General features: G+C 47.6%; 1 protein-coding gene across 1 annotated transcript in view; it reads right to left on the bottom strand.

The window, feature by feature from the left end:
* LOC128691544 (uncharacterized) overlaps positions 1-2,191 on the bottom strand; it is a 504,586-nt gene extending 502,395 nt beyond the window's left edge. Inside the window, exon 1 of the mRNA XM_070088746.1 lies at positions 255-2,191. Coding sequence (XP_069944847.1) covers positions 255-728 — 474 coding nt within the window. The 5' untranslated portion in view covers positions 729-2,191. The remainder of the gene's footprint in view (positions 1-254) is intronic.
* Positions 2,192-13,978: the final 11,787 nt, after the last annotated feature.

The following is a 13,978-nucleotide window of genomic DNA, read 5'->3' on the forward strand; positions in this document are numbered from 1 at the left end:
TTAAATTTATATTTTAAAGGAAGATCAGGAGACAGATGTTCTTTGTATTGAAAACACAAATTCGAATAAAAATGGTGGAACAAGCAGATTCGATGAGTGTAAATGGGGGACACTCTCGTGAGTAAACAAAGAATGTTTTGACGTTAAAGCAATTTAAGTGAGACAGAGCTTCATAGAAAACTAACACACACACACACACACACACCTCAGGAAAACAGAGAGATAACTGAGTAGACAGAGACTGTGTCACCTACCGTGCACATAGACGACGCTCTAGTCATTGGCAAATCTTGGTAGGAGGCTTGTGTCGCAGGGCGCCCCTGTTGGGTCAAGGTCTTGCTGCCCCAGGTACATGGCATGGGAGAGGTAGGTGCCCTGATACACCGCTGGTCGCGGCAGGGGCAGGGAAGGCTAGCCTGCAACCTGCATGTTGCGCAGTCGTCCGCCCCGCCCTCCCACCCACCCCTCAACACCGTCGGGTAAATATGGGCGGGGTAGGGCGTGAAGGCTTGACACTGAAGACTTGGGTCCCCGGAACAGAGATCTGGCCGACAGCAAGCACACTCTGGCTCAACCAAGGGGTCGGGGCGAGTGTGTTGTGGGCGGGGCTGACAGCAGGGTGGGCGGACAGGGGTGCGGAAGTTACGCGGAAGGGTGTGACTGACGACATCCAAGCCCACTACAGCACGCCCACTCCTCACCCCGCCACGCCCACACTCAGTCTCCATCCTTCAGGCACTCCCACTTCAGCTCGACCAACTTTGAGCCGATAAGAATGCTGGAATACTTTCCTGCGTAACAGCCTTTGTCTTCCCTTCCACCAACATTGAATTAACGGCGCTCTTAAGAAAACACTTAGCTCTTTATCTCAACACTCTTATCAGTATTTTCAAACTTCTTAAATTACCTACGCTCTTCCAGTCCAGGAAGACGTGGTAAAGGTTTCCAGTCCAGCAAAGTGATAGAGATTCTTAGTCAAGCAAGACGTAATAGAGGTTCCAACCAAGAAAGGTGTCTTAGAGGCTTCCAGTTCAGGAAAACGTGGGTTTTGAACTCCAGAGAATGTCTAGTGAAACGTTTTAGAGGTTTCCAGCATTCGTTCTGGATAGTCTTAGAGATTTCCAGCGTTCAGGAAAAATTATTTGAAAAGCGTTCCAGCGACGATCATCCAGTAGAGCAATTCAGAGCTCTCCAGCTCCTGCTACCTCTATCATTTACAATCTTCCTGGCACGTCAGCTTTTCTTCCCCTCGAGGATGTCAAGTCGTCTGCGTGTGTACCGCCCGCACCTCCAGAGAGAGCTCTACCTCACCTCCAGAGAGAGCTCCACCTCACCTCCAGAGAGAGCTCCACCTCACCTCCAGAGAGAGCTCCACCTCACCTCCAGAGAGAGCTCCACCTCACATCCAGGAAGAGCTCCACCTCCCAACTTTAAACAGGCTGGAACTGATTCGATCACGATGCCTGCTAACACACACGCGTCATATTTGTTGCCTGAGCCATTATCAAAAGCGTCAATTTATTTACACTGTCGACCCCGAGCTTCCTGTACGCACCGCTACACACATCATCAACTATTATTTTTTCCACTCAGTTTCTAGCTAGCTAATATTTTTCTCGCTACACTTTTTAATGATAATGTATTTTACACTTATCAGAAAATGTTTTCATGAATCATTATGCATTTTTCATCATGGAATTTCACTTATTGTACAATTTACTAAAATCATTATAAATCAATAAATTCCGTAACACAAGTACATTTCAATAAATACAAAAAAAAATTAGTAGGAATTTATATCAAAGATTTACTAATAACAATACATATAGATACAATAGATTTGCGAACACCAATATATTTCAATAGATTCGTTAATACCAATTTGCTTTAATAGATTAGGTGATACCAATGTATTCCAATAGACTGGGTAATATCAATGCATTTCAGTAGCTTCGCTAATACCAATATTTCAAGAGACGACTCTGATACCAGTTAGTTTCAAAACACAAGCCGGACATTTTTACATAATTTCTGCCTGCGTATTATGTCGACATTTGACATCATATTCGAATTATTTTTTTTTTCTCTCGTATAAGTTCCATTAGTTTATTCTCTTAGAACAACGGCACTTTTCGGACAATATATTTTTCAAGTTGCTGATTTCTTTCCTCTCAGCTAGATTGCCTGCTGTCATAGTTTCTGGGGGAGAGAGAATGCAAATTGAATTACGCTGTTATATGCACGAATTGCATAAAAGGAACGGCATTTTTTTTCATTTTTTAAAGAGTGAAATTTTAGAATATATATATATATATATATATATATATATATATATATATATATATATATATATATATATATATATAGAGATATAGATATATATATATAGAGAGAGATATATATAGTAATATATATATATATATATATATATATATATATATATATATATATATATATATATATATATATATATATATAGGGAGGTACCACCACTATAATTGTACTGGGGACCCTCATCCTCAGAGAAGAGAATAAACGAACTTCAGGAAAGACTCAAGGTTCTCCGCGGAGCTGTTTGAATATTTTCTTCTACCACCTCCTATATTCTATGTGAATTTCATTTATAGACAGAATACACTGAAAAAAAAAATACAAATATGAATACGTTGGTACATTATATCAAAGATTATGAATTTCCTCCAGCTCCTCTGAAGCTGGACGCCAGCCAAGTATGCAGCAAGCGTTTCCCCTCTGGATGGCCATGCTGAGGCACTGGAAAGTGAAAGTGGCTGCCCTTGGGTCCCTGGTGGTGTCGATGAGTCTGGAACCTAGTTTTTTCGGAAGCGTGTGGCGTTTTTTCCCCATGATCCCAAGGTCTTTGATCCCACAGGGACAAATTGATACTATTGTCTTACGTCTCTGTACTTGCCGATCTTGTACTCCTCCCTGTGATCAGCAGTTCCTCCCTGTTGCCCGACACTGTGATGGATGTAGGTATCAGCCAGCGTCGACACAGGTATAGTCCCATGCTAAGAGCTTGCCATTCTTCCAAGGACAGATTGTGATCCCGTCTGGATGGTTTGTTGGGCTGTGAGTATTGTTGGCTGCTAGTAATCGGGGCTGGGCATCCAGTTGTAGCAAGGGATCTCTTTATGATGTCATTGACTTTATTGTGTCTTGCATGCCAACCCTTGGTTTTTGAGCAATTAAGACTATATAGCCCATATTGGTCGGCTTGTGCATCACCGTAAATACACAGAATCTGTTTGGAGGAAGTCCCCAGAGTAATGTGCACTCACAGCTTGGAGAAGGGCAGTCTCCCTGTCTGATGCTACATCCGTTACATCCCTAAGCATGTTGGCAAGTACTTTTTCAGCGATGGGGCCATCCCAACTTTACTGTTTGTAGGTCAGTACTGAAATAGGTTTCGGTGCTGGGGCAGCAACAGTCTCCCATTCAGTGATGGCACTTACGTAGCTAGGGTCCTGTATTCTTGCTGAGTCACTGAGGTTATCCGGAAGAATTTGTTTTATTAACTCGTTTGATGTTGTGGAAGAGGATAGGAAAGCTGATAGGGAAATGTGGGAGGATTTGTGTATTCCCAGCCCCCCAAGCCTGACTGGAAGTGAGGCTTGCAACTACTGTCCATCTTCGAGGGAAAGATTCAGTACACTCTCTAGCATGGTCTTAAGGAGATAGCCATATTCCTTGAGTTTCGGACTGCTGAAATCTGAGGAGCATCCCTGGAAGTAGGTAAGTTATAGGATGGACAGGCACCTGGTGAGTAGGTAGAAGGCATCATGTGTATCGATGTATTTCATCCTGTCTTCCATCGTCCTCAGATCTGAGATTTTCTTTTCTAGGATCAGAACAATGGCAATGGGCTCAAGAGGAGCACCAAGGAGAGTGCTGTTGGCTGGATCAATGGCTCGTGCTCCTGGTAAAAGAGCACTAATATCCTGGATCATCTCTCGATTGGTAGAAACTATTTCACATTTGGTGGGGTTTAAAGATAGGCCCAGGCTTTCTCTCATGTCTTTAATTTTACTGATGTCCTCTAGGAGAGATTCTGTAGTGCCAGCTAGGGTACCATCGTCCAGGAACCAGATATTGAGCTCACTGGAGAGCGCTTCTGTGACCTTGATCACCAGACAGAATAGAAAGGGGGCGATAATAATAACACACATTTAGACACAAACTCAGAAAATTGATTTGTATATTTTGACCCTTTCTGGGATCCTGTTCAGCATATATATATATATATATATATATATATATATATATATATATATATATATATATATATATATATATGTATATATATATATATATATATATATATATATATATATATATATATATATATATATATATATATATGTCGTGCCGAATATGTAAAACTGGCCAATTAGCAAGAACTCATTTAAAATTAAGTCCTTTCTGAAATTTTCTCTTATACGTTCAAAGATATATTTTTTTCATTAATGTTAATGTAAAAAATTTTAATTTTGCACCAAAAGAATCTTAGAAAACTTACCTAACCTTATTATAACAAGAGCAATTTATTTTAGCATAACCCAACTAAATATTTTGTAAATACGTTTACAATAATTTAATACTAAACAAACACAATCAAATATATTTTTTTCGTTAGGTTCAGAATGATTTTGGCGAAATTATTGCATACACAAATTTTCACTTGTCCTATATGGCAAGATGAGCGTTGCTATTTAAGCCAAGATCGCAAGTTCTGCCTATTCGGCGCGCATAACGGAGATAAAACACCTCAATTACTGGGAGCGCTTGAGGTTCCTAAACCTGTATTCCCTGGAACGCAGGAGGGAGAGATACATGATTATATACACCTGGAAAATCCTAGAGGGACTAGTACCGAACTTGCACACGAAAATCACTCACTACGAAAGCAAAAGACTTGGCAGACGATGCACCATCCCCCCAATGAAAAGCAGGGGTGTCACTAGCACGTTAAGAGACCATACAATAAGTGTCAGGGGCCCGAGACTGTTCAACTGCCTCCCAGCACACATAAGGGGGATTACCAACAGACCCCTGGCAGTCTTCAAGCTGGCACTGGACAAGCACCTAAAGTCAGTTCCTGATCAGCCGGGCTGTGGCTCGTACGTTGGTTTGCGTGCAGCCAGCAGCAACAGCCTGGTTGATCAGGCTCTGATCCACCAGGAGGCCTGGTCACAGACCGGGCCGCAGGGGCGTTGACCCCTGGAACTCTCTCCAGGTAAATATACACACACACACACACATATATATATATATATATGTGTGTGTGTGTGTGTGTGTGTGTGTGTGTTTGTTTCAATGAAATCACGAAACAAGTGATTTTAAATCATTTACCAAACTACGGCAGGCCAGGACTCGACCCTACGAACCTTGTGCCGCCTTCAGAGACAGCACAATGTATGCATCACCTTACCACTAGGCCAGCGATCCTACTAGAACCAAGCACACAGCACGAAGCTGTGTTTACCTTGGTCCGAGGACACTCGTGGCAGTGGTATCTCAAGGATTAATTTCAGCCTCATCCTGTTTGAATACCCGCCTCAAAAAGCAGTCTATATAGAAATATATAGCATACCTACTCGTATCATACCTACTCGTGAACCTTTATACGTTTTACGTTGTACCACTGCTGCCTCAGCTAGTTGTACCACTGCTGCCTCAGCTAGTTGTACCACTGCTGCCTCAGCTGGTTGTACTATTGCTGCTTCGGTTAGTTGTACTACTGATTCCTCAGTTGGTTGTACCATTGCTGCCTCAGCTGGTTTTACCACTGCTGCCTCAGCTAGTCGTACCACTGCTGCTTCAGTTGGTTGTACCACTGCTTCCTCAGTTAGTTCCACTACTGCTGCCTCAGCTCGTTCTACCACTGCTGCCTCAGCTGGTTGTACCACTGCTGAGTCGGCTGGTTGTACCACTGCTGCCTCAGCTGGTTGTACCACCGCTGCCTCTACTGGTTGTACCACTGCTGCCTCAGCTGATTGTACCATTTCTGCTTCAGCTGGTTGTACCACTGCTGTTTCGGCAGATTGTACCACTGCTGCCTCAGCTGATTGTACCACTGCTGATTCAAATGGTTGCACCACTGCTGCCTCAGTTGGTTACATCACTGCTACCTCAGCTGGTTGTACCACTGCTGCCTCAGCTGATTGTACCACTGCTGCCTCTACTGGTTGTACCACTGCTGCCTCAGTTGGTTATATCACTGCTACCTCAGCTGGTTGTACCACTGCTGCCTCAGCTGGTTGTACCACTGCTGCCTCAGCTGATTGTACCACTGCTGCCTCAACTGGTTGTACCACTGCTGCCTCAGTTGGTTATATCACTGCTACCTCAGCTGGTTGTACCACTGCTGCCTGAGCCGATTGTACCACTGCTGTCTTAGCTGGTTGTACCACTGCTGCCTTAGCTTGTTTTACGACTGCTGCCTCAGCCGGTTGTACCACTGCTGCCTCAGCTGGTTTTACCACTGCTGCCTCAACTGGTTGTACCACTGCTGCCTCAGCTGGTTGTACCATTGCTGCCTCAATTGGTTACATCACTGCTGTCTCAGTTGGTTGTACCTCTGCCACATCAGCTGATTGTACCACTGTTGCTTTAGCTGGTTGTACTACTGCTGCCTCAGCTGTTTGTACCACTGCTGCTTCAGATGGTTGTACTACTGCTGTCTCAGCTGGTTGTACCACTGCTGCCACAGTTGGTTGTACCACTGCTGCCTCAGCTGTTTGCACCACTGCTGCATCAGCTGACTGTATCATTGCTGCCGCAGCTGGTTGTTCCACTGCTGCCTCAGGTGTTTGCACTACTTCTGCCTCGGCTCGTTGCACCACTGCTGCCTCAGCTGGTTGTACCACTGCTGCCTAAGCTTGTTGTACGACTGCTGCCTCAACCGATTGTACCACTACTGCCTCAGCTGGTTGTACCACTGCTGCCTCAACTGGTTGCACCACTGCTGCCTCAGCTTGTTGTTCCACTGCTGCCTCAGCTGGTTGTATCACTGCTGCCTCAACTGGTTGCACTACTGCTGCCTCAGCTGGTTGTTCAACTGCTGCCTCAGCTGGTTGTATCACTGCTTCCTCAACTGGTTGCACCACTGCTGCCTCAGCTATTGTACCACTGTTGCCTCAGATGTTTGTACTACTGCTGCCTCAACTGCTTGTACCACTGCTGCCTCAGTTGGTTATATCACTGCTACCTCAGCTGGTTGCACCACTGCTGCTTCAGATGGTTGTAACACTGTTGTTTCGGCTGGTTGTACCACCGCTGCCTCAGCTGATTGTACCACTGCTGCTTCAGATGGTTGTAACACTGTTGTTTCGGCTGGTTGTACCACCGCTGCCTCAGCTGATTGTACCACTGTTGAATCAACTGGTTGTACCACTGCTCCCTCAGCTGGTTGTACCACTGCTGCCTCAGCTCGTTTCACGACTGCTGCCTCAGCCGGTTGTACCACTGCTGTCTCAGCTGGTTGTATCACTGTTGCCTCAACTGGTTGTACCACTGCTGCCTCAGCTGGTTGTACCACTGCTGGCTCAACTGGTTGTACCACTGCTCCCTCAGCTGGTTGTACCACTGCTGCCTCAGCTCGTTTCACGACTGCTGCCTCAGCCGGTTGTACCACTGCTGTCTCAGCTGGTTGTATCACTGCTGCCTCAACTGGTTGTACCACTGCTGCCTCAGCTGGTTGTACCACTGCTGGCTCAGCTGGTTGTACCACTGCTGCCTCAGCTGGTTGTACCACTGCTCCCTCAGCTGGTTGTACCACTGCTGCCTCAGCTCGTTTCACGACTGCTGCCTCATCCGGTTGTACCACTGCTGTCTCAGCTGGTTGTATCACTGCTGCCTCAACTGGTTGTACCACTGCTGCCTCAGCTGGTTGTACCACTGCTGGCTCAACTGGTTGTACCACTGCTGCCTCAGCTGGTTGTACCATTGCTGCCTCAGTTGGTTATATCACTGCTGCCTCAGCTGGTTGTACCTCTGCTACCTAAGCTGATTGTACCACTGCTGCTTTGGCTGGTTTTACTACTGCTGCCTCAGCTGGTTGTACCACTACTGCTTCAGATGGTTGTACTACTGCAGTCTCAGCTGGTTGTACCACTGCTGCCTCAGCCGATTGTACCACTGCTGCCTCAGCTGGTTGTACCACTGCTGCCTTAGCTTGTTTTACGACTGCTGCCTCAGCCGGTTGTACCACTGCTGCCTCAGCTGGTTGTACCACTGCTCCCTCAGCTGGTTGTACCACTGCTGCCTCAGCTTGTTTCACGACTGCTGCCTCAGCCGGTTGTACCACTGCTGCCTCAGCTGGTTGTATCACTGCTGCCTCATTTTGTTGTACCAGTGCTGCCTCAGCTGGTTGTACCACTGCTGCCTCAGCTGGTTGTACCACTGCTGCCTCAACTGGTTGTACCTCTGCTACCTCAGCTGATTGTACCACTGCTGATTTAGCTGGTTGTACTACTGCTGCCTCAGCTGGTTGAACCACTGCTGCTTCAGATGGTTGTACCACTGCTGCCTCAGCCGATTGTACCACTGCTGCCTCAGCTGGTTGTACCACTGCTGCTTCAGATGGTTGTACTACTGCTGTCTCAGCTGGTTGTACCACTGCTGCCACAGTTGGTTGTACCACTGCTGCCTCAGCTGTTTGCACCACTGCTGCATCAGCTGACTGTATCATTGCTGCCGCAGCTGGTTGTTCCACTGCTGCCTCAGGTGTTTGCACTACTTCTGCCTCGGCTCGTTGCACCACTGCTGCCTCAGCTGGTTGTACCACTGCTGCCTAAGCTTGTTGTACGACTGCTGCCTCAACCGATTGTACCACTACTGCCTCAGCTGGTTGTACCACTGCTGCCTCAACTGGTTGCACCACTGCTGCCTCAGCTTGTTGTTCCACTGCTGCCTCAGCTGGTTGTATCACTGCTGCCTCAACTGGTTGCACTACTGCTGCCTCAGCTGGTTGTTCAACTGCTGCCTCAGCTGGTTGTATCACTGCTTCCTCAACTGGTTGCACCACTGCTGCCTCAGCTATTGTACCACTGTTGCCTCAGATGTTTGTACTACTGCTGCCTCAACTGCTTGTACCACTGCTGCCTCAGTTGGTTATATCACTGCTACCTCAGCTGGTTGCACCACTGCTGCTTCAGATGGTTGTAACACTGTTGTTTCGGCTGGTTGTACCACCGCTGCCTCAGCTGATTGTACCACTGCTGCTTCAGATGGTTGTAACACTGTTGTTTCGGCTGGTTGTACCACCGCTGCCTCAGCTGATTGTACCACTGTTGAATCAACTGGTTGTACCACTGCTGCCTCAGTTGGTTATATCACTGCTACCTCAGCTGGTTGTACCACTGCTGCCTGAGCCGGTTGTACCACTGCTGCCTCAGCTGGTTGTACCACTGCTGCCTTAGCTTGTTTTACGACTGCTGGCTCAGCCGGTTGTACCACTGCTGCCTCAGCTGGTTGTACCACTGCTCCCTCAGCTGGTTGTACCACTGCTGCCTCAGCTCGTTTCACGACTGCTGCCTCAGCCGGTTGTACCACTGCTGTCTCAGCTGGTTGTATCACTGCTGCCTCAACTGGTTGTACCACTGCTGCCTCAGCTGGTTGTACCATTGCTGCCTCAGTTGGTTACATCACTGCTGCCTCAGCTGGTTGTACCTCTGCTACCTAAGCTGATTGTACCACTGCTGCTTTAGCTGGTTTTACTACTGCTGCCTCAGCTGGTTGTACCACTACTGCTTCAGATGGTTGTACTACTGCAGTCTCAGCTGGTTGTACCACTGCTGCCTCAGCCGATTGTACCACTGCTGCCTCAGCTGGTTGTACCACTGCTGCCTTAGCTTGTTTTACGACTGCTGCCTCAGCCGGTTGTACCACTGCTGCCTCAGCTGGTTGTACCACTGCTCCCTCAGCTGGTTGTACCACTGCTGCCTCAGCTTGTTTCACGACTGCTGCCTCAGCCGGTTGTACCAGTGCTGCCTCAGCTGGTTGTATCACTGCTGCCTCATTTTGTTGTACCAGTGCTGCCTCAGCTGGTTGTACCACTGCTGCCTCAGCTGGTTGTACCACTGCTGCCTCAACTGGTTGTACCTCTGCTACCTCAGCTGATTGTACCACTGCTGATTTAGCTGGTTGTACTACTGCTGCCTCAGCTGGTTGAACCACTGCTGCTTCAGATGGTTGTACCTCTGCTGCCTCAGCCGATTGTACCACTGCTGCCTCAGCTGGTTGTACCACTGCTGCCTTAGCTTCTTTTACGACTGCTGCCTCAGCCGGTTGTACCACTGCTGCCTCAGCTGGTTGTACCACTGCTCCCTCAGCTGGTTGTACCACTGCTGCCTCAGCTTGTTTCACGACTGCTGCCTCAGCCGGTTGTACCACTGCTGCCTCAGCTGGTTGTATCACTGCTGCCTCATTTGGTTGTACCACTGCTGCCTCAGCTGGTTTACCACTGCTGCCTCAGCTGGTTGTACCACTGCTGCCTCAACTGGTTGTACCTCTGCTACCTCAGCTGATTGTACCACTGCTGATTTAGCTGGTTGTACCTCTGCTACCTCAGCTGGTTGAACCACTGCTGCTTCAGATGGTTGTACTACTGCTGTCTCAGCTGGTTGTACCACTGCTGCGTCAGCTGACTGTATCATTGCTGCCACAGCTGGTTGCACCACTGCTGCCTCAGCTGTTTGTACCACTGCTGCCTAAGCTTGTTGTACGACTGCTGCCTCAGCTGGTTGTACCACTACTGCTTCAGATGGTTGTACTACTGCTGTCTCAGCTGGTTGCACCACTGCTGCCACAGTTGGTTGTACCACTGGTGCCTCAGCTGTTTGCACCACTGCTGCCTCAGCTGGTTGCACCACTGCTGCCTCAGCTGGTTGTACCACTGCTGCCTAAGCTTGTTGTACGACTGCTGCCTCAGCCGATTGTACCACTGCTGCCTCAGCTGGTTGCACCACCTGTTACCTCAGCTGGTTGTACCACTGTTGCTTCAGCTGGTTGCACCACTTCTGCCTCAGTTTGTTGTACCGCTGCTGTCTCAGCTGTTTGTACCACTGCTGCCGCAGTTGGTTGTACCATTGTTGCCTCAGCTGGTTGTTCCACTGCTGTCTCAGCTGGTTGCACCAGTGCTGCCTCAGCTGGTTGTATCACTGCTGCCTCAGCTGGCTGTACCACTTCTGAGTCGGCTGGTTGTACCACTGCTGCCTCAGCTGGTTGTACCACTGCTGCCTCAGCTATTGTACCACTGTTGCCTCAGCTGTTTGTACTACTGCTGCCTCAGCTGACTGCATCACTGCTGCCTCAGCTGGTTGTACCACTGCTGCCTCAGCTGATTGTACCACTGTTGCCCCAGCTGTTTGTACTATTGCTGCGTCAGCTGACTGTATCACTGCTGCCTCAGCTGGTTGTACAACTGCTGCCTCAGCTGGTTGTGTCAATTCTGCCTCAGCTAGTTGTACCACTGCTGCCTCAGGTGGTTGTACCACAGCTTCCTGAACTGGTTGCATCACTGCTTCCTCAGCTGGTTGTACCAATGTTGCCTCAGCTGGTTGTATCACTGCTGCCTCAGCTAGTTGTACCACAGCTGCCTCGGTTGTACCACTGCTGCCTCATCTGGTTGTACCACTGTTGCCTCAACTGGTTGCACCACTGCTTCCTCGGCTGGTTGTACCACTGTTGCCTCAGCTGGTTGTATCACTGCTGCCTCAGCTGGTTGCACCACGCCTTCACATTAATGTTTTATCACTGAGAAACGCTAAAACTGTATGGGTCCTACAGCTTCTGGGGTATAGAAACTAATCAGGTTTGATTCAAGGAATTGTAAGATAATCTCAGTTCCTTAATTAAAGCACTCTTCACCAGCCTTAAGGTATTCCTTGCCTTGAACGGGGTTCACTTGCGTAATATAAGGGTCGATAGCTGTCGCATTACTGATACTTGTGAGAGCCCTCTCGTTATTTTCGCCCCTCTTGATGCTTCGTCTCTTACTGGTACTCGCTGTCCGTTATTCAGGTGTTCCCATCCAGTGACGCAGGATGCTTCTTTTCTTGTTTGTTCTTCAAATTTGTGGGGTAGAGTAAACTTGGACATGGTGCCAAGCATTTATGGAAGTCAAGGATGATGCAATGCAATCCACCCATACCTGTCTTTCCTGCAGTCCAACCTTCCCTGCCATTTTTTGCAGTCCTGAAAGCTGCAGTCCACCGAACTCTGCCATTTTTTGGAATCCTGGAAGCTTCAGTCCACTCATCCCTGCCTTTCTTGCAGTTCTGGAAGTTGCAGTGTACCCATCCCTGATTTTCTTACAGTCCTGGAAGATACAGTCCACTCATCCCTGCCTTTCTTGCAGTCCTCGAAGTTGCAATCAACCCATCCCTACCTTTCTTGCATTCCACCCATCCCTGCCTTTCTTGCAGTCCACCCATCCTGACTTTCTTGCAGTCCGTCCATCAGTGCCTTTCTTGCAGTCCCGGAAGATGCAGTCCACCCATCCCTGTCTTTCCAGCAGTCCACCTATCCCTGTCTCGCAGTCCTGGAAGATGCAGTCCATTCATCCCTGTCGCTTTTGCTGTACCTTTACAACTGTCGTAAAACTTTAGTAAGTTTATATGACAAGATTCCCTATTCGTTAGCCCATCATAATTTTCTCCTTACACTCCTCTTGCCCCGCCAGGTGTTCCTTTTCTCTCGTTTTTACAATTTTTGCCCCTCCATGTGCTGCTGCACCTCTCCATACAGTCTCCCTACTCTTCCCCTATTAGTGCTACTGTACCTCTCCCCCTTACAATCTACCCTTCCTATGCTTCTGTACTCTATGATCCACCCTTCCATGTGCCCCGGTACCACCTAAGACGTACTGTCACCACCTGAGACAAACTTTCACTGCCTAAGACGCACTATCACCACTTAAGTCATACTATCACCACGTGAGACGTACTGTCACCACCTGAAATGTATTCTCACCACCTGAGAGGTGCTATCACGATCACCTGCTGTTAAGAAGTCCCCATAATACTCACCGTGCAGACTACAGCTAACCCAAGCATTACAAAACCCATTAGCTCGACGGCTTGTGAAATTAATGGTGGGATCCTGCCTCAGACTCACCCATAATGCATCGAGGGTAAACAAAGCGTCACGTTACACCACTTAATACGCATTCTGCCGGCGTAGCAGCGTATATGTAGCGCCTAATGAGGTAAGTCGGTCTCGTAGCTCACTACCAAGGGGACCCATAAAGAATAAAAAGGAACATTACCTTGACTGAAACAATACACAAATAGATAGAAGGACACATGTGCAACAGTTGGGTATCTTTATTGTTGGAACGTTTCGCCTAAACGGTAGACTTCTTCAGTCAAATACGGAGGCAGCAGGTGTAGTAGTGACGTAAAGATGATATAGTCAGTCCATCAACCATGGAGAAATAGTATTTGAGGTGGTCAGTCCCTCAGCCTGGAGAAGAGTTCAGCTCCACGGTCTGGAACCATATGAAGCTGAAGCATGAGAATGGACTGATTACATAATTTTAACTTCACTACTACACCTGCTACCTTCTAATTTGACTGAAGAAGTCTACTGTGTAGGCGAAACACTTTAAAAAAAATCCAACTTGTCGGTATTTCGTAACATTTTCAACAAATAAACAAATAACCAGCAAAGTGAGTGAAACGACTCGTGACTAGTTAATGATGATCCAAGTCGGACCGAAACGTCGTAGTAAGCTTCATTCTTCTATGTGCCAGATATCTGTGTAGAGGGACCTACACTCGATGTTGGAGCAGGTGAAGATATGGGCATACCTATCTTAACACCTGTTTCCCTGTATAACGCCTGGATACCTAGCATTCAGTAGGTATCCAGGTGTTGTACCACTGCTGTAGGTGGCATCCTGAGAGGGGCGCTACTTTTTTAATTAACTTAAATTGAAGATAGGTGTATGTAGACA

Source organism: Cherax quadricarinatus, chromosome 26 (assembly GCF_038502225.1).
Source record: "Cherax quadricarinatus isolate ZL_2023a chromosome 26, ASM3850222v1, whole genome shotgun sequence".
NCBI classification, from domain to species: domain Eukaryota; kingdom Metazoa; phylum Arthropoda; class Malacostraca; order Decapoda; family Parastacidae; genus Cherax; species Cherax quadricarinatus.